Source organism: Scyliorhinus canicula, chromosome 4 (genome assembly GCF_902713615.1).
Source record: "Scyliorhinus canicula chromosome 4, sScyCan1.1, whole genome shotgun sequence".
Taxonomy (NCBI): Eukaryota; Metazoa; Chordata; class Chondrichthyes; order Carcharhiniformes; family Scyliorhinidae; genus Scyliorhinus; species Scyliorhinus canicula.
Window position 1 is genome coordinate 147,448,469 of NC_052149.1, and position 19,595 is coordinate 147,468,063.

At 46.2% G+C, this 19,595-nt stretch overlaps 1 protein-coding gene across 2 annotated transcripts in view; it reads right to left on the reverse strand.

The window, feature by feature from the left end:
• The window catches only part of LOC119965067 (janus kinase and microtubule-interacting protein 2-like), a 311,931-nt gene that overhangs the window by 143,692 nt on the left and 148,644 nt on the right, over positions 1-19,595 (reverse strand). For both annotated transcript variants that reach the window (XM_038795322.1, XM_038795323.1), the window contains 2 exons: positions 13,925-14,183; positions 4,501-4,998 (listed from right to left, as the gene is read on the reverse strand). In XM_038795322.1, coding sequence (XP_038651250.1) covers positions 4,501-4,998; positions 13,925-14,053 — 627 coding nt within the window. In that variant the 5' untranslated portion in view covers positions 14,054-14,183. The remainder of the gene's footprint in view (positions 1-4,500; positions 4,999-13,924; positions 14,184-19,595) is intronic.

Genomic DNA, 19,595 nt, shown 5'->3' on the forward strand with positions numbered 1-19,595 from the left:
GAGGTGGCCCAGAAGCTGTGGTGAAGGATGAAATGGGGCCATTGGTGGATCGGAGTTTCTGTGATAAGATAGGGAAGGTGACTGAGGAGTGTGTGGGGTTCAATTGCATGGGGGAGGTCTCACTGTCAGTGATTCAAAAGGCCCTGAAGGCAGTGGTGAGGGGAGAGGTGATCTTGTTTAAGGGATAGGAAGGGGAAGGAGGAATGCCAACTGTTGATAGAAGAAATTTTGAGGTGGATGGGAGGCATGGGAGGGACCCGGATCTAGTGCTACTGCCAAAGAGGAAGGAAGTGCAGGCAAGGTACGACCTGCTATCCATGGGGAAAGTGGTACGTCAGCTGAGAAGGGTGAAGAGGGCTGTCTATGAGGACAGGGAGAAGTATGTTGACAGCTTCACAGTCAAGCTAAGGCAAGGGAGATGGTTCAGGTTCAGAATAGGATGGGCTAGTTAGTGGGGCTAGTTAGTGGTGGCACCGGAGAAAATTAACAAGGTGTTTGACAAAAATGATGGGGCAGGCCCCCATGTCATTGCTGCTTAAGAAGAATATGGGCCCGATGGAGTGTGGGTCCTCCAGCTCATATCGCTGCAGAATGGTCGATATTGGCAAAAGTGCTGCCATTAAGGATGGAGGTGTGCCTTCCGAGGGTGATTGGGGAGGATCAGACGGACATATGTTAAGCGCAGATAGTTGTCATCAAATGTGAGGTGGCTGCTGAATGTGGTGCAGAGGGAAGGAAGTTAGAGGTGGCAGTGGCATTAGATGTGAGAAGGCGTTTGATCGGGTGGAGTGGAGTTATTTGATGGCAGTGTTGGAGAAATTTGTGATTAGGCCAAAATGTGTGGCATGGGTGCAGTTGACGTAATAAGGAACCAATGGCGAGCGTGCTTACAGATCATGTGAATGCAGGGCATTTTCCTTTGCACCGGGTTCGAGGCAGGGGTGGCCCATGTCCCCCCTTCTGTTTGTACTGGCTATAGAGCTCTTGGCCATTGCACTGAGGAGCTCAGAGTGTGGAAGGGATAGTGAGGGGGGGGGGTTGAGCATAGGGTGTCTTTATATGTAGGTGACTGGTTATATATTTCAGTACTGGGCTGCTCGGTGGGGACATAAGGGGTTTGCTTCAAAGATTTGGAACGTTCTCTGGCTATAAGCTGAGTTTGGGGAAAGATTAGTATTTTGTGGTTTTCTCTCCTATGGAGGGGGGGGGGGGGGGGGGAGGTGGGTAGTGCAGCAATTCGGGCAAGGTGCAAGTAGTGAAGATGAATATTTTACCGTCATTCTTGTTTCTGATTCAGTGCCTGCCGGTCTTTTTGCCGGAGACATTTTTCAAGGGGGTGGATTGGCTGATCTCGTCGTTTATCTGGGCGGGAAGATGGCCAGTTTAAGGAAGGTCGTCCTGCAGAGGGGATGGTAGTTGGGGATTGGGCCTTCCAAATCTAATGTTCAATTATTGGGTGGCGAATGCAGAGCAGGTTCAAGGATGGAATAGGTAGGAGGGGGCTTTGTGGGTAACAATGGTGATGGTCATGTAGGGGGTTGGGGTTGCAAAGACACCACTCCCAATAGCCCAAGGGAAGCATTCAATGAGTCTGGTGGTGGTGAAGACTTGCACGCAGTTTCAACAGTATTTTAGGTTGGGAGTGGAGTCGAGAGGGGGGATGCGAATCAGGGCAAATCACAGGTTTGAGCCCAGGAGGATGGATGCGAGTTTCCGGGGATGCAAGGAGAAGGGGATTAGGGAAATGAAGGATCTGTTTCAGGGAGGGCGGTTTGCGAGCTTGGGGGAGCTGAATGAGAAGTTTGGGTTACTGCAGGAGGAGAGTTTCTGGTACATGCAGGTGCGGGACTTTGCGAGGAAGGTCATCCTGACCTTCCAGATTGTGCCTGCCTCCTCGTTCCTCGAGGTGGTGCTGTCAGTGGGAGGGTTGGAGGGGTGGAAGGGTTGGAGAGGGGGGGGGGGTCATCTTGGCAATTTACAGGAGAGGTTTAGAGGAGGATAAGGTATCTAGAGAGGAAGGGTTGGAGAGGGGGGGGGGTCATCTTGGCAATTTACAGGAGAGGTTTAGAGGAGGATAAGGTATCTAGAGAGGGTGTTAAGGTTAAGTGGGAGGAAGAGCTGGGAGCGCCGCTGGAGGGGGGGGGGGGAATTGTGGTGTGAGGTGCTGTGGAGGGTGAATGTCTCAACTTCGTGTCCGCGACTGGGGCTGATACAGCTGAAGGTGGTGTACCTGAAAAAGTCAAGGATGAGCCGGCTGTTTGAGAGGGTGGAGGATGTCTGTGAGCGATGTGGGATGGGGCCTGCAAACCATGTACATGTTTGGTCCTGTCTGAAGCTGGAAAGCTTTTGGAAGGTTTTGGGGGTTTTGCATGTCAATGTGGAGCCCGGTACCCTGGAAGCCATGTTCGGAGTGTTGGGCTGGCCGGAGCTGCAAACAGGTGCGGGGGCAGATGTCGCTGATCACTCGCAGGCGGGTCTTGTTGGGCTGCAAGTCAGCTTCTCCATCCTGTGCCTTGGCATGGCAAGGGGACTTGCTGGAGATTTTAGCCCTGGGGAAGGTGAAATTTGCTCTAAGTTGGATGAGATATAGGTTCAAGGTTGGGGTTTGTTCATTTTCCATCTTGGAGAGTTGGTTACCATCAACTGTTGAGGGAGGGGTGGAAGTTTGGGAGGGAGGGAGGGGAGATATAGGTGAGCGGGGGTTTAATGTGTTGGATGGGTTTTGTTACTGTTGTAAACTGTAAAAATGTTGAAAATTTGGATTAAAATACTTTTAAAAGATTATGCCTTGTGTTTTTTGTCATAGACGATGCAGCACCATGGCTATTAGAATGTAACTCTGGTACAGATTCTTTTAATTTAATTCCATTTGGCAAATAAGTTAATTAAGAACATTTTTTTTGTCACTCATCTCTACCATGACCTCTTATTCGGAATATGCATCACAAATGATTTACTAAGGTTACAGCTGGCACTGCCTAACAAGGGGAAGTTATTTCTGACTTTCTGATAGCTCTCGGGAAAGTAATTCTGGTCAGGCTGTTACTTCATTGTCTTGGAATAAATTGCCTAAAAACCTTTTCCATATATTTAGTAAAACTATCCTCGTAATAATGGGGTGTTAGCGAATGGGTGTTGGGGGGAGCAATTGAACAGAAAGATTTCCTTTCTGCCTTTCAGATGGCCTCAACAGATGCCTATTGAGTTCCCAAACCAGTTTGGCTTTGCTGAATTTCTGATGATGTCCACCTTCCTGCAAAAGATAATATGTGGCTTGCAAACAATGTCTGAATCGCAACCAAATTTCTACCACACTGGTTGACAGAAAAAGCATTCAGTAAACGCATAGATTGAGTGTACCGACAGCTCTCGGGCAATTTAAATACTATCTGCAAGTTGGGATTTCCAAAAAAGCATATGGGCAGGAGTCTCCATCAGCCGATCCCAGAATCGGGAAATACGATGGGGCGGAGAATTCGTTGTCAGCCAAAAATTAAGGTCGGCGCCGGGTGCTAATGGAATGCCATACTCCGGTCCTTTGACAGCGGCATGAATGCGTTTAACGCCCCACGCCAACATGGGCAGGCAAACTATACAGTAAAGGCATTGGCATATCATTAACCGGCCAGGCCCAGCATTTTCCGGGCCTTCCGCATCACTTGTGAATGTGCCCCGCCTTCACCCAGAGGAATTACCGGCGGCGAGGTTCACTCGCGATATTTCAAATCGGGAAACAAGCGCTGTGGCTGCTGAGGGTGTGAGAGGGGGTACAAACAGTGTCTAACATCGCTATATTATGCTGACAGTTGTACCACTAGCTGGGGGGCATCTGAAAGAGCCAGGGAGTGTAGCGGAGGCTGCTTGGAGGAGGGCCGTGGGTTGGGGTGGCTGGGCATGGACTGCCTTTGCCACAGCCTGCAAAGCAGCCATGTGGCTGTGCACGCTGCTGACTGCCCACTGGGAACTTAGCACCACGGGTCGTATGGGTGCCCCCCCCCCCCAGGTGCCCCCCCCCCACCCCCACCCCCAGGTGCCCCCCCCCCCCCCCCCCCCCCCCAGGCCAGCCCCCTAGGTACTCCGGCACAGCTAAACAATCCGCGGGATGGCCGTGCACTAGAGCAATGGTGCCATCACCTTAGCTGGGGTGAGGGTCAGCATGCATTGGAACTGCGTGAGTTCTACGTGGTGCCGGTGTTAGCCCATTAACAGAATCTTAAACACTCCAGGACTGGCACCGCTTTCGTTCACATAGAACACTCTCGATTCAGACCCAACATCAACACTCCCTCAAACAGATAATTCGGCCCACTGACTTTCAAAAACTAATCAGAAACAAACTTTTACCATGCTCTTTTGTTTTTCTTTTAAACATGCGGCAGCGCCTGACAGATGAAAGATTTGCCCAGATTACAGCATTCTGTCTTAAAAAATAGTGAAAGCCCATTGAAATAATAATGGAACATTGGCAACAGTCGAAGTCATGAAATAAATGGTCCTCACCAGCCTACGGATTTCCTTCTCGGACTCCCATTTGATTTTAACAATGGCCTCCTGATGGGACTGATGCTCACTCCTCAGGTTTCCAGCTTTTATCTTATCAGATTGAATCATATTGTTCAGTGACTCTTCCACCTGCTTTTTCGCTGATTTCAGTTCACTTAGTTCCTGCAACAGTTTAAGGCGCTCAGAGTCAAATGTTTTCCGTGCCTCATCCCGGGCCTCGTTAAACAATGCTGTTCTTACTTTGTCACTGCTGCCATCACGCAGCGCATTTACAAGTGACTTTAATCGTTGAACCTCATGCTCTTTGATTTTGATCGTACGCGCCAGCTCCTGGTCATGTTGCTTTATCAATGTCTCTCGAACAGACTGCAGTTCTTTCATTTTATCCTCGTGTAGTTTGCTTTTTAAGTCTGTGATGGTTGCTGTGTGCTTGTGCTGCTCCTGTTCTCGAATACGTTTTACTTCTTGTACCTTTTCTCGTTCCAGTTTACTGACCTGAAAGCATAATTACACAAAAACAAATTGAAAGCTGAAACAAACAGTGCACTGGGAAATGAAATCGCAGAAAGGAAAGTGAAGGATGGCATTCTGGTCACAGTACTGAGGGGGTGCTGCATTATCGAAGGTGCCGGCACCTCTTTTCCCACTGGCAGCGCAACCCCACCCATGGGTTTCCCAGATGCGTGGGGTGGTTTCAATGGGAAGACAGTATCCCACCCCAGTGAACGGCAAGCCACCAAGAAACACGTGGCTGGGGAACCGGAGAATCCTGCCCACCATTTTTCAGATGAGACAAGGCCCCATCTGCCTACTCGGTGGAAGTAAAAGATCCAAAAAATATGTAAAATATACAAGTGTTGGAGGCAGTCCAGAGAAGGTTTACTCAGTTGATCCCAGGTATGGAAGCAATTTCTTATGAGAGGTTAAGTGGGTTGAGCCTGTACTCATTGGAGTTTAGAAGAAGGGGAGACAACCATATTGAGACATACAGAATTCTCAGGGGCTTGACAGGGTAGAAGCTGAAAGGCTATTTCCTCTTTTTGGGGAGTGTAGGACCAGAGGACATAATCTGAGAGTAAGGGCTCACTCATTTAAGACAAAGATGAGGAGGAATTTCTTCTCTCAGAAGGTCGGGAGTCTGTGGAATTCTTTACCACAGAGAACTGTAGAGGCTGGGTCATTAAGTTTGTTCAAAGCCGAGACAGACAGGTTTTTAATCAGTAAGGGAATCAAGGGTTATGGTGATAAGGCGGGAGAGTGGAATTGAGAATTATATCAGATCTTGTTAAATGGCGGAGCAGACTCGATGAGCCGAATGGCCTACTTTGGCTCCTCATTTCATGGTCATATCCCATGCACTATTTCAAAAAAAGGAGCAGGGGAGTTAGCCTCTGTGTCCTGGCTAATATTTATCCCTCAATCAACTTCACAAAGGTCATTATCACATTGCTGTTTGTAAGAAAGATTTCACTGTGAGCAAACTGGCTGCTGTGTTTCCTACATCAGGGTTTTTCAAAGTGTGGGCAGCAACCCTGTGGTCCGTAACAATGTTTTTAAAGGTTGAAGATCCTGTGAACGTGGTTGAATTTGGATTGGGTATCGATACCTTGGCAACTTGGTAAACTTCCACCTTCCCCAAGATCTGAACTGCTGCTGGGAGCCTTTACTGACAGCCATTTATATATTCCCTGGCACACCAGCAATTGTGTTTATTGCATGTCTGTGTGCGCTAATGAGTGTTTCTGGATCTTTCTTCATAACAGTTTTTGCACTAATTATAACATAAGGCTGTGAAATGTCCTGTGATGCGCTGTTACTTAGCTATTGTAAATTTCCACACCCTTTAACTTTCTTACAATAATCAGATTCTCAGCCATCACACATTGTACAGTGCATACAGTGCACGCAGCACCTTATAAAGCTGGAACTTCTGCCTAAGACCTTTGACTGATAACAGAAATCAAACATATTTCACGCTGTGGAATATTGATTGTTCCTGCTCCCCTTCAACACTCGATGTTCTTCTGTTATGTTCTTAACATTGTGTTGTTGAAATTCTGTTCAAGCAGTTTTCTGTAATCCTCCCTCATTGTAATCAAAGCGTCAGAACTTTAATAGAATATTCTAATTAAAAGTTGTATTAATAGTGCAGTGAGTTGACCAACACAGATTCCTGTTTCTGAAACTTCACCACGTCACCGTAAATTTTCCTGGATGGATTGGGGATCAGAAAGAGATGGCAGGAGAACGTTGGAAGCAATCTTTCGGAAGTGGCCAATTAAAGAGCCACCTCTCAAAGCCATGTCCAAATAGAGAGAGTTCAATATCAGGGGGTCTATTCTGCACACCACATGAACAGAACCGCTGCCACCCTTGCAATGTGGTTGCTGTTGAGTGGCCAGCAGCGTGTGTGTCAACAACAGCATGGAGGCACCTTCAGTGGGAAGGAATTGGCTGCATTTGCAGCAAGAGCTACATTGTTGGAGACGTCAGTTTCCACAAAGTGACTGCAATGGAATGTCTTTTGGTTGGGGAGACATGAGCACATAACAATGCCACAATTGAATATCTGAGAAAACTTTGTTCAATGTCCATTATGTCTAATTAATGATAAGCAGAATATTTAGATTACCAGTTGGCTGTGAGGCATTTTTGATGTCAGCATTCATCAATATTAACTGATTTCTAATGGTGTAATATGGCTTTGAATAAACTTGCATTAAGTAATGGAATTGCATTTCAGCAATTATAAATCAAGATTTTAATATCAGATTTATAGCAGGTATATTTACAAGAACCAGATTGGGGCCCACCGATTTGCAGGCGGGCCTGTGCCGTGAGGGCGCTCTTTCCTTCCACGCTGGCCTGTGTAAGGCTCCGTGATGGCCTGCGCCGCGAAGAAACCCCCTGCGCATGTGCAGGAATCACGGCAGCGGTTTTGCGCATGCGCCAGAACACGCTGGCGCTCCTGCGCATGCGTCAACACGCGCGGCCGGCGGAGGGCGCGCCGCCAACCACTCCAGCGCCGGCCCAGCCCCCGGAAGTGCGGAGGATTCCGCACCTTCCGGGCGGCCCGACGTCGGAGTAGTTCACGCCACTCTTTGGCACCGGTATGGCCCGCCCGTGGGAGAACCCCGCCCCTGGTGGTTGTGAAAAGTGATGTATAAAATGCCACATGAGCTGATGCGCTGAAATTTGCCATTTCAATTGCTCAACAAAGAAATTCAATCATTTATTAGGTGAGTCAGACCAAAGGTTTGCAAGGAAATGGAAAGTAAATCAAGTTCCTGCCTTTTGTGAGGAAGCTTTCATTTGATGAGTAACAAATTACTCTTGCTTTTCATATTAGCATGAAAACAAAATAGAAGTGGATCAATTGTAATTTGGAAGGGTTAATCAGTGAGCAGATTTTTAATTAGATTATGTTTTTTATTTAGTTCTCGGAAGTTCTAGGAAGCTCTAAGGTGACTTAAAATAGAAACTAGTGTTACCATTGATTCTTAGAATTACAAGAAACACAGAATTATCATAGAATCCCTACTGTTTAGAAGGAGGCTATTTGACCCATTGGGTCTGCACCAACCCTCTGAAAGACCGTCCTACCGAGAACCAATCCCCCGCCCTGTCCCCGTAACCTCACCTGACCTTTGGATACTGAGGAGCAATTTTGCATGGCCAATCCACCTAACCTGCACATCTTTGAACTATGGGAGGAAACTAGAGCACAGAGGAAACCCACACAGAATCATAGAATTTAATTGCTGAAGAAGGCCATTCGGCCCATCGAGTCTGCACCGGCCCCTGGAAAGAGAACCCTACTCAACCCCATGCCTCCACCCTATCCCCATAACCCAGTAACTCCACTTCAGTTTTTTTTGGACACTAAGGGCAATTTCGTATGGCCAATCCACCTAACCTGCACCTCTTTGGACTGTGGGAGGAAACCGGAGCACCCAGAGGAAACCCATGCAGACACAAGGAAAATGTGCAAACTCCGCATAGACAGTGACCCAAGCCGGGAATCGAACCTGGGACCCAGGCGCTGTGAAGCAACAAAGCATTCAAATCTTGAATCCTCCATCAACACTCCTCTAAACCACCTCCTCTCCAAGGGCAACACCCCCAGCTTCTCTAATCTAGACTTGTAAACTGATGTTCCTCATCCTTGGAGCAATTTTTGTGAATCTGTTCCGCACCCTCTCTAATACCGTCACATCCTTCCTAAAGTGTGGTTTCCAGAACTGGACACAATACGCCAGTTGAGGCAGAAATGTGTTTTATTAATATTTATCATAACCTCCTTGCTTTTGTACCATATGCCCCCATTTAAAAAGCCTAGGATCCCTTTTTTTTTAACCACTCTCTCAACAGGCCTTGTTGTCTTCCATGATTTGTGCACATATATCTCCAGGTCCCTTTGCACCTACTCCCCTTTAGAATTTTATCCATTATTTTATATTGCCTCTCGCCATTCTTCCATCAAAATTTACCACTTCACCATTTTCTACATTAAATTGCATTTGCAATTGTCCACAATTCCACCAACCTAAATCCTTTCGAAGTTTAGCAATATCCTATTCACAAAAATTCTAAATTTTGTGTCATCTGCATATTTTGAAATAATGCACTGTGTTGTATTCTCTATTCTGCTTTACCTGGATGGCTTGGATGTGTAGTGTTCAATAAAGAACACAAAGCTTTGTTAACAAACAAAACTATAAATTTATTTACACGACTAACTAGGATTCGTTCACATTCCTAAAGTAGAAGGTTATTGTATAAAACTATGGTATCTCTATCTTGCAGAACTCTTAAGTATACAACTGCTTTCTCTCACACCTCACCATCTAATCCTTTTACTCTCTAATCTTCTTATCTTCTAATCATCTAATCCCAAAATCCCCAAATCCATGATATATATATGACTGCTCTGTGGTTCCCTCTAGTGCTAAGAAACATTATCATTAACTGTTAACTCTTTACATCCCAGTCAGTATATATACCATTACACACTGTACATCAAGGTCTAGGTCATTTAATACCAAAATGTCAGGGGTCCTAAAACTGATCTCTGGGGAACCGCACGATAAACCTTTCTCCAATCTGGCGGCACGGTTGCACAGTGATAGCACTGCTGCCTCACAATGCCAGGAACCCAGGTTCAATTCTGGCCTTGGGTGACTGTGTGTGGGATTTTCACTTCATCCCCATGTCTGTGTTCATTTACTCTAAGTGCTCAGGTTTCTTCCCATAGTCAAACGATGTGCAGGTTAAGCCCTTGGTGTGCAGGTTAGGTGGGGTTATGGGGATAGAGCAGGGGCGTGGGTTGGGTGCTCTTTCAGAGGTTCAGTGTCCCCGATGGGCCGAATGGCCTCTGTCCGCACTGCAAAGATTCTATGAGCTTGTATGACCTATGAATCTGATAGCAGCTGTACACCACCACCCGGTTTTGTGTCACTTAGCCAATTTCATAGACATGTCTTCTACTGTCCCTTTTATTCCACGAGTTCTAACTTTGCTCACAAGTCTGTTGTGTGGCACTTCATCAAATGTCTTCTGGAAGTCCATGTCCACCACTCAATCGCATTAACCTCAGCTACCCTAGTTCATTAATTCATCACAAAACGTAATTCAGAATTTTGGAAAACCAGTCATCCGGTGTGTCCAGATTTATGGCAAGGTTGTGTGGACAAAACCAGGGAATGAAATTTGTTGGGAAGCTCTTTCAACAAGTCATACACATAGACAAGGGGCTGATTCTGTGATTCATGAGGTCACTTTTTTAATAACAAGATTTAAAATTATACTTTTGCTGGTAAGGTTCCAGAAAGAACACAGAATGTCGATCAAGAGATACTTTTACTGGCTGACTGACTGATTTACAGTTTTAGCCTGAGAAAGGTATTTTTAGTTGTGTTCCACCATTTGGCTAATCAAGGAGGTATTCAAGATGGGTATCAGATTCTCCTGCAGAAGGATATTTATTTTGCTATCCCCATAACCCCACTTCCTTTTCTTCTTAACTGAGGTTTGTGACTGCTTGTGCCGAACTTAACTTCCACAGCAACTGGCAGTCCAAATGGTCTCTCACCTAAAAATAGCCAAGCTTGCATGAAGGGTCACAAAGAAGACCAAGGTCAGCCCCTTATCCAACACCTACTCAAATTCCTTCATGGAGAAGTGACTGGAAGGTGATGGGAAGCGGCACGTCATAATTGATCTTTCACTTCCCTAACCTGGAGGACTGATGCATACTGTAGAGCAGGGGTGGGCAAACTTTTCCGTGCAAGGGCCACATTCAGAAATTCACAATTTTAAAGGGCCGCATAGTATATTAAGTAAAATAATTACTTCACCCGGTTATGATTCTGGGCGCCTCATATAGAACATAGAACAGTACAGCACAGAACAGGCCCTTCGGCCCTCGACGTTGTGCCGAGCAATGATCACCCTACTCAAGTCAACTCAAATTAATCTTAAAAAAAAATTTTAAATTAAAAAAAAAAAAATTTTTTTTAAAAAAAATTTTTTTTTTTTTTAATGACTTGGTGGGCCGCATAATGACCTTTGGCGGGCCGCATGCGGCCCGCGGGCCGTAGTTTGCCCACCCCTGCTGTAGAGTGTAGAATTTTACTGCTGATCGGCAAACTTCAGCATAGGCCCAGGAGTCAAACCTGGGATCGTTCTGATCTACGTAGCTCAGCACAGCACCAGATGGTTTACCTACTCACTGAACTATTAGTGTTTATACTCGGATATGACGTTTAATATGCATGTATTAGAGGACATACTTATTATTTTAAGAGAAAGTGCACCTGCATCGAGAAAGCATTTACTCAGATGATACACTTGATGTTCATCTATTTACTCAGATGATACACTGGCTGTTCATCTGAAGTTGTCTTGACATTAAGTTAAGTTCTTGACTTTAAGCTAAGCCAAGATTTCTATCTTTTAAGCTTGGCATTTCAACATAATAAGATGTTCAGTAACAAGTCTTACAACACCAGGTTTGTCCAACAGGTTTGTTTCAAACACTAGCTTTTGGAGCACTGCTCCTTCCTCAGATGATCCGGCATCTCCACAAGATGTTCAGTGTGATCAAAGCAAACTGGTTTAGTCCTACTTTATTTTATCCTAAAGATAAAAAGTTTGCTTTTACTTGGCATTCTGGTCACTGACCAATAAAAAAGGGCTGATCTTGCCATCCCAGCAAAGCAAGTTGGATCAATTGCTAGAAGTTGTACTTGTGGCCTCCTGGCTAGGAGCCAAGATCCCTGGTGTCTTAAAATTACTGAGCTATGGAGAGGCTATTATTATTTTTAAATTATTTACTAGTTTTACAGTATCTTACCTGGGAGCTGTAGATCCGGTGCAGTGCGAGGAAGCAGTCTAGAGCGGGAGGATATAAATCGAGGCTGAGGCTCAAGGCCTACCCTTACCTGGGAGTTGGAGAGGTGGTTGGGGGGGTTGGGGGGGGGGGGGGGGGGTTGGGGGGGTGGCAGCGAGGAAGTAGCCCGCACTGAGTTTGAAAGAAGAGTCAAAGAAAACACATACAGAGAATCCTAGGATAAATCCCATCCGGCCCAGGGGACTTATCTATTTTAACACTTGCCAGAATCGCTAACATCTCCTCCTTATGAACCTCAAGCCCTTCTAGTCTAGTAGCCTGTATCTCAGTATTCTCCTCGACAACATTGTTTTTTTCCTGTGAAATACTGATGAAAAATACTCATTTAGCACCTCTCCTATCTCCTCGGACTCCACGCACAACTTCCCACTACTGTCCTTGACTGGCTCTACTCTTACCCTAGTCATTCTTTTATTCCTGACATATCTATAGAAAGCTTTAGGGTTATCCTTGATCCTACCTGCCAAAGACTTCTCATGTCCCCTCCTGGCTCTTCTTAGCTCTCTCTTTAGATCCTTCCTAGCTAACTTGTAACTCTTAAGCGCCCTAACTGAACCTTCACGTCTCATCATTACATAAGCCTCCTTCTTCCTCTTGACAAGTGTTTCAACTGCTTTAGGATCCCTCGCTCGACCACTTCCTCCTTGCCTGACAGGTACATATTTATCAAGGACACGCAGTAGCTGTTCCTTGAACATGCTCCACATTTCCATTGTGCCCATCCCCTGCAGTTTTCCTCTCCATCCGATGCATCCCAAGTCTTGCCTCATCGCATCATAATTGCCTTTCCCCCAGATATGACTCTTTCCTTGCGGTATATACCTATCCATCACTAAAGTAAACGTAATCGAATTGTGGTCACTATCACCAAAGTGCTCACCTACCTTCAAATCTAACACCTGTCCTGGTTCATTAACCAGTACCAAATCCAAAACAGCCTCGCCTCTCGTTGGCCTATCTACATACTGCGTCAGGAAACCCTCCTGCACACATTGAACAAAAACGGACCCATCTAAAGTACTCGAACTATAGTGTTTCCAGTCAATATTTGGACAGTTAAAGTCCCCCATAACCACTACCCTGTTAATTTCGCTCCTATCCAGAAATATCTTTGCAATCCTTTCCTCTACATCTCTGGAACTTTTTGGAGGCCTCTAGAAAGCCCCTAAAAGGGTGACCTCTCCTTTCCTGTTTCTAACCTCAGCCCATACTACCTCAGTAGACGAGTCCTCATCAAACATCCTTTCTGCCATCGTAATATTGTCCTTGACTAACAATGCCACCCCTCCCCCTCTCTTACCACCTTCCCTCAGCCATGGCTTAGAAACTCCAAAGTGTATTATGAAGTTCACCTAACCTCTAATCTTGGTGTTGAATTTGGCTCGGATGAGCACAAGAGCCTTCACTTCAGATATGATTCATCAGAATTCCTAGGCACTTTCATCAAAACAATATTTATTCTATAATGTAGTTAACATATATAAAACAAGAATTTGTTATCAATTACAAACATAAAGAAAACACAACAGCTCCAGTAATCTATGTATATAACTCTTAATGAATCCTCCTTAGTAACTGTTCCAATTCAATACAAAATCCAATAAGGCAAAACCCCTTTCAAGGGCGTGGCCCAGCACACTGTAATCTCACTTGAATGGGACTGGTCCTTTCCCTAAGATTCTGATCCAGTTCCAACCAGCAGATTCAAAACTCCTTCTGCAAAACAACTCTCTGTAAAGTTACCAAGGCAGTTTGTCACACCCAACGTGCTTTCAATTCACAGGACAGCTTTAAAATAAAAACAGAGAAAAACAGGGAAACACTGCTTTTTTTCTTCTGCAGTCCAAAGTAACAAACCGAAACTGAAACCCAAACAGTAAACCCCCTCTCACCTGACAGCCACAGCTCAGTTCCACCCACAAATGATATCACTGAAGCCGTGCTACAGGTCATTTGGTGAGACCAAACCTTTCTTAAAGGAACACTCACATGATAAGAGGCATCACTCACCTTACATTTTTCTTGATGAAGCTCTATTTGTATATCAGTCAGCTTAGTCCTAAGATCCTCATTCGCAGCCTGTAAGGCAGCTATAAGGGCTTCAGGCTTTTCAGCCTTCCCACGCCCCTTCTTGGACATCTTCAGTTCTTCCCTGTGACTTTTATTCAATTCAAGAATAAATTGTCATTTTCTCTTCGGGCAAATCCACTAGCACATGCTGTATCACATTCCTTAGCTCCCTCCGGCCACCAGTTTGGCTGTATAAGGCCTGGAATATAAGCAGAAAAGGAAATGTTTTAGTTAAGATGATACAAACAAGATGGCTCTTTACTTTATATGTTTGTGTTGACAAAATCGACATTGCCAACGCAGTTGCCAAGTGATGATGAAGAGTTTTATTTATTCTCAACCAGTTGGTTAGGGAAGGTGAAGGTGTGGGGAGAAAACATAAGTTTCTTGCACTGCCTCTTAAAACACTTCTAGAATTTCCAACAGATGTACTTCCTTTCTGCCAAAGCTCAGCAGCATCTCTTTGACATGCTCCTAGACTGTTGGAATTGGTGGCTCAATGCTGATGAAAGAATAGTAGACAAGACTTGAGCCTTCATTTTTCTCTATCGAGATATTGTTATTGTGTTTTTATAAATCTGCTGATTCAACAGAGAGCAATTTTGAACAGATATAGCAATTTTGAAAGTCATAACCATAGACCATTAACAGTAAATCGATAAAATAAACATGGACCCATTTAAATGTTACGATTGCTGAGCTCCACTGATCAACTGAAACTAGTTAAGGTCCCAGTCTGGGTTTAGGTGGCTAATCTTAGTTGTGATAGCAGTTGGCAGACTCTCTCCATGGCTGTAAAGCACTTTGAGACATCCAATGGTTGTGACAGGTGCTATATGAATGCAAGTCCACCTTTCTTTGCAATTGACCGTGCATTGTGGACTAAACAAACTAGTCAAGGTGTTCACTTTAGACTACCATCTAATGGCCTCTTATGTATATGTATTTGAGCTTGAAAATAGTGCTCACACTGTCAAACAGACTGATACTCTGGGGGTGGGAGTTACTGCCAGCCAAGTTTTCATATTTATTTATTTATTTTGTTTATTCTCCAACTTTGTCACATTTTCATCAATTTACACCCACCAACAAATAATCAACATTAACAAATACAATGGCAATCCCCTGGCCAACAATCACCATTCCCCACCCAGACCCAAACAGCCTCCAACATTTTAAATGCAAAACACAAATGAAAAAGAATCAGGGATACACATCAACCATACATAATCATCAATACCTTTATATTCCAAACCTCTCACCCAAACCACCCACCCCAAAAAATGTTCAATGTCATCCAATTCTTGAAAATGCATGATAAACAAGGCCCATGTGTTATAGAACCCTTCCATCCTTCCCCTCAACTCGACCTTCACTTTCTCAAGCGTTAAGAACTCGAGCAGGCCTCCCCGCCACATCAAGGCACAAGGCGGAGACGCTGACCTCCACCCCAATAGGATCCGCCTTCGGGCGATCAGCGAGGCGAAGGCTAAGATATCTGCCTCCGCACCCGCTTCCAATCCCAGCTGATCTGACCCTGAATATGGCTTCTCGGGGATCTGGTTCGATTTTCACATGCACCACCTTCGAGATTAACCTAAAGACCTCCCCCAATACTCCTCCAGTTTTGAACAGGACCAAAACATATGAACGTGATTTGCAGGGCCCCACCATAGCGTTCACAGAAACCCTCCACCCCCTCAAAAAGTCGGCTCATCCTCGTTCTTGTGAGATGCGCCCTGTACATCAGCCAGGTTTTCAGCTGAGCACTTAATGAACTTGTACCAAATACTTCTCTGTGATACTAACATTGGTATGAACTGAAGTAAATGAATTGCCATCTCTCTTTAAGACTTATACAAACCTCACGGTGGTACGGGGGGAGGGGGGGGGGGGGGGGGGGTGGCCCAAATGTTACTGGAAAAATAAGAATGTGTCACCAGCATACACTGCTGCACAAATCATCCATCAAGTTCTGGGAGTTGAGAAATATGTCAAGAGCTGCAAATCTCTGGAACTATATTGGTCGATTTAGCCTATCTGCAGCCTACTTTTGCACAAACTGCATCTCATTCACCCTATTATTTTCAGGAACTTGTTCAATTTATGCATTGATTCCACATTAAGCTCATTGCACAAAGTCAGGAACAGTTATTAAGAGCCTAAGTGTTCATTTAGAAGATGTGATCATTGTTAATGCAATGCTGATCAACTTCCCTGGCCCAGAAAAGGAACAAACTTAATTTTTCTATCACATTTCCATATGTAGTAAATTTATTAAATTTATTTTTTTCCAACATTTTCTTTCTGTATCTTTTATTCTCTCTTGTAATCCAGTCTGTTATCCTATATTTCTTTTTCTGTATCTGAATTGAATTGAATTCATCCAAATTCCTTCTTGGCCATCCCTTTTTCTTCACAATCCTTAAATCTCTATGATTAAAAAGTGCCTTTGGACCTGCCATTCACTCATTTCTGGACGCTTCTTTACCCTCAGCACAATGATACCCCTCTGATTTCCAGCAGGTTACGGTGCAAAAAATGAATTCAAGCTACAAAAGAGTAAATAGTTCAACAGGAAGCTCCATGGGGAAAAGATTTGGCCCAAAAGGGAACTGGATCTTAATCTACTGAATTTCTGTAGAAACTACACTGTATGTTACATATAAGACAAAAGTAGCAGTATAGTTATATCACTTTCTTTGCTGACACGGGAGCACAGGGGTTAGCACTGTTGCTTCACAGCACAGGGACCCGGGTCCGATTCCCAGCTTGGGTCACTGTCTATGCAGAGTCTGCACGTTCTCCCCTTGTCTGCGTGGGTTTCCTCTGGGTGCTCCGGTTTCTTCCCACAAGTCCTGAAAGATGTGCTTGTTAGGTGAATTGGATATTCTAAATTCTCCCTCGGTGTCCCCGAACAGATGCTGGAGTGTGGCGACTAGGGGATTTTCACAGTAATTTCATTGCAGTTTTAATGGAAGCCTACTTGTGACATTAATAAAGATCATTATTACTAAAAATAAATGACAAGTTACATTAGATTAGAACTGGCAGCACGGTAGCACAGTGGTTAGCACAGTTGCTTCACAGCTCCAGGATCCCAGGTTCAATTCCCGGCTTGGGTCACTATCTTTGCAGAGTCCACATGTTATCCCCATGTCTGCGTGGGTTTCCTCCGGGTGCTCCGGTTTCCTCCCACAGTCCAAAGATGTGCAGGTTAGGTGGACTGGTCCATGATGAATTGCCCTTAGTGACCAAAAAGGTTGGGTGGGGTTACTGAGTTATGGAGGCGTGGGCTTAAGTGGGGTGCTCTTTCCAAGGGCTAGTGCAGACTCAATGGGCCGAATGGCCTCTTTCTGCACTGTAAATTCTATGAACTGCTGAGTTTGGATTTTTATGCTTAGGCATTGGAATATGAGGAATATCCTTGCTGACCAATGTGACATGGGCTATATTGGATGAGGCAGGCTTTCAAGCAACCTTCTGGTTTTTACGCAGACATGTGGAGCCTCCTGCAGCTGCTGCCAGAATGGCTGCAGTTCGGAGAGCCCACATATGAAGGGATCTACCCCAGTACCTGTAGTACAGGGGCTTTACTGTAATACCCTCATATGCAGTATACACAATACAACAGTGGTGATTACAACATTGACCCCCTGTTAAAAAAAAAGAGTCCAGTGGGGGTGGTGGAAACAATTTACATACAGGTTGTTTAAAATTTAAGAAAGAGATTACAAATTTAGATGGTCGGGCGCCTTGATCCGTCGTTGCGAGCGCCACAGTTGTGTTCGCGATTCAGACATCAGTTTGGTCGTCGGTGACTCCGGGATTGTGTCAACCTCATCTTCAACCATGGGTGGGACCAAGGGGAGGACGGATCGCCCTGGAGCGGGGGCTGTGGTGGGGTGCGCCGGGGGGGGGGGGGGTTGTGGGGACCTAGCTGGTGCCAGGTCCCTGAGGGAGACTGTGTCTTGGCGGCCGTCGGGGTACGCCGTAGCGTACTGCGGGTTCGCGTGGAGTAGCTGTAACCTCTCAACCAACGGGTTCGCCTTGTGGAGCTGCCCCACGTGCTTACGGAGGAGGACGGGTCCTGGAGCTGCCAGCCATGTTGGGAGCGAAACCCCAGAGGTGGACTTCCTAGGGAAGGCAAAGGGACGTTCATGGGGGGGTTTCGTTAGTCGCAGCGCACAGGAGCGACCGAATGAAGTGAAGGGCGTCGGGGAGGACCTCCTGGAGGCCGGGAGATGTCTGGACCATAGGGCCAGCTGGACGGCCTTCCAGACCGTCCCATTGTCCTGCTCCACCTGCCCGTTTCCCCGGGGGTTGGAACTGGTCGTCCTGCTCGAGGCAATGCCCCTGCTGAGCAGGTACTGCCGCAGCTCATCGCTCATGAATGAGGATCCCCGGTCGCTGTGGACATAAGCGGGGAAACCGAAGAGAGCGAAGATGGTGCTGAGGGCTTTGATGACGGTGGCAGACGTCATGTCGGGGCATGGGATGGTGAAGGGGAATCTTGAGTACTCGTCGACCATATTGAGAAAGTACGTGTTACGGTCAGTGGACGGGAGTGGCCTTTTGAAGTCCACGCTGAGGCGTTCAAAGGGGCAGGAGGCCTTCACCAAGCATGCAAGGTCTGGCCGGTAGAAGTGCGGTTTACACTCCGCGCAGACCTGGCAGTCTGGTGATAGCCCTGACTTCTTCGATGGAGTAGGGCAGATTGCGGGCCTTTATGAAGTGATAAAAGCGGGTGACCCCTAGGTGACAGAGATCGTCGTGCAGGGTGCGGAGTCGGTCCACTTGTGCGCTGGCACATGTACCTCGGGATAGGGCATCGGGGGGCTCGTTGAGCTTACCGGGGCGATACAAAATCTCGTAATTGTAGGTGGCAAGCTCGATCCTCCACCTCAAGATTTTATGATTTTTGATCTTACCCCGCTGTGTGTTGGTCAGTGAGGAGAGTGAATCTCCTGCCAGCCAGGTAATGCCTCCAGTGCCGCACAGCTTCAACGATAGCTTGGGCCTCTTTTTCAACAGAGGAGTGCCGAATTTCGGAGGCATGGAGGGTGCATGAAAAGAATGCCACGGGCCTGCCTGCCTGGTTGAGGGTGGCGGTCAGAATGCATCGCTCTCGACTTGGAAGGTTAGCGCCTCGTCGACCGCGTGCATCGTGGCCTTAGCAATGTCGGCCTTGTTACGGGTGAAGGCCCTAGACCTCCGTTCTGAACCACATAGCCGAGGACGGCTAATCGGTCCGTGCTGAACATGCACTTCTCCTTGTTGTAGGTTAGGTTGAGGAGTTTGGCGGTGTGGAGGAATTTGGAACGGTTAGCGTCGTGGTCCTGCTGGTCGTGGCCGCAGATGGTGACGTTATCCAGGTACGGGAAAGTGGCCCGCAGTCCGGTCAACCATTCGGTCCATCTCCCGTTGGAAGACCGAGACCCCATTAGTGACGCTGAAGGGAACCCTAAGGAAATGGTAACAGTGGCCGTCCATCTCAAACGCAGTGTACTGGCCTTGCGAATGGGGAGCTGGTGGTCAGCGTATTTCAGTTCCACTGTCGAGAAGACCCGGTACTGTGCAATCTGATTGACCATATCAGATATGCGAGGGA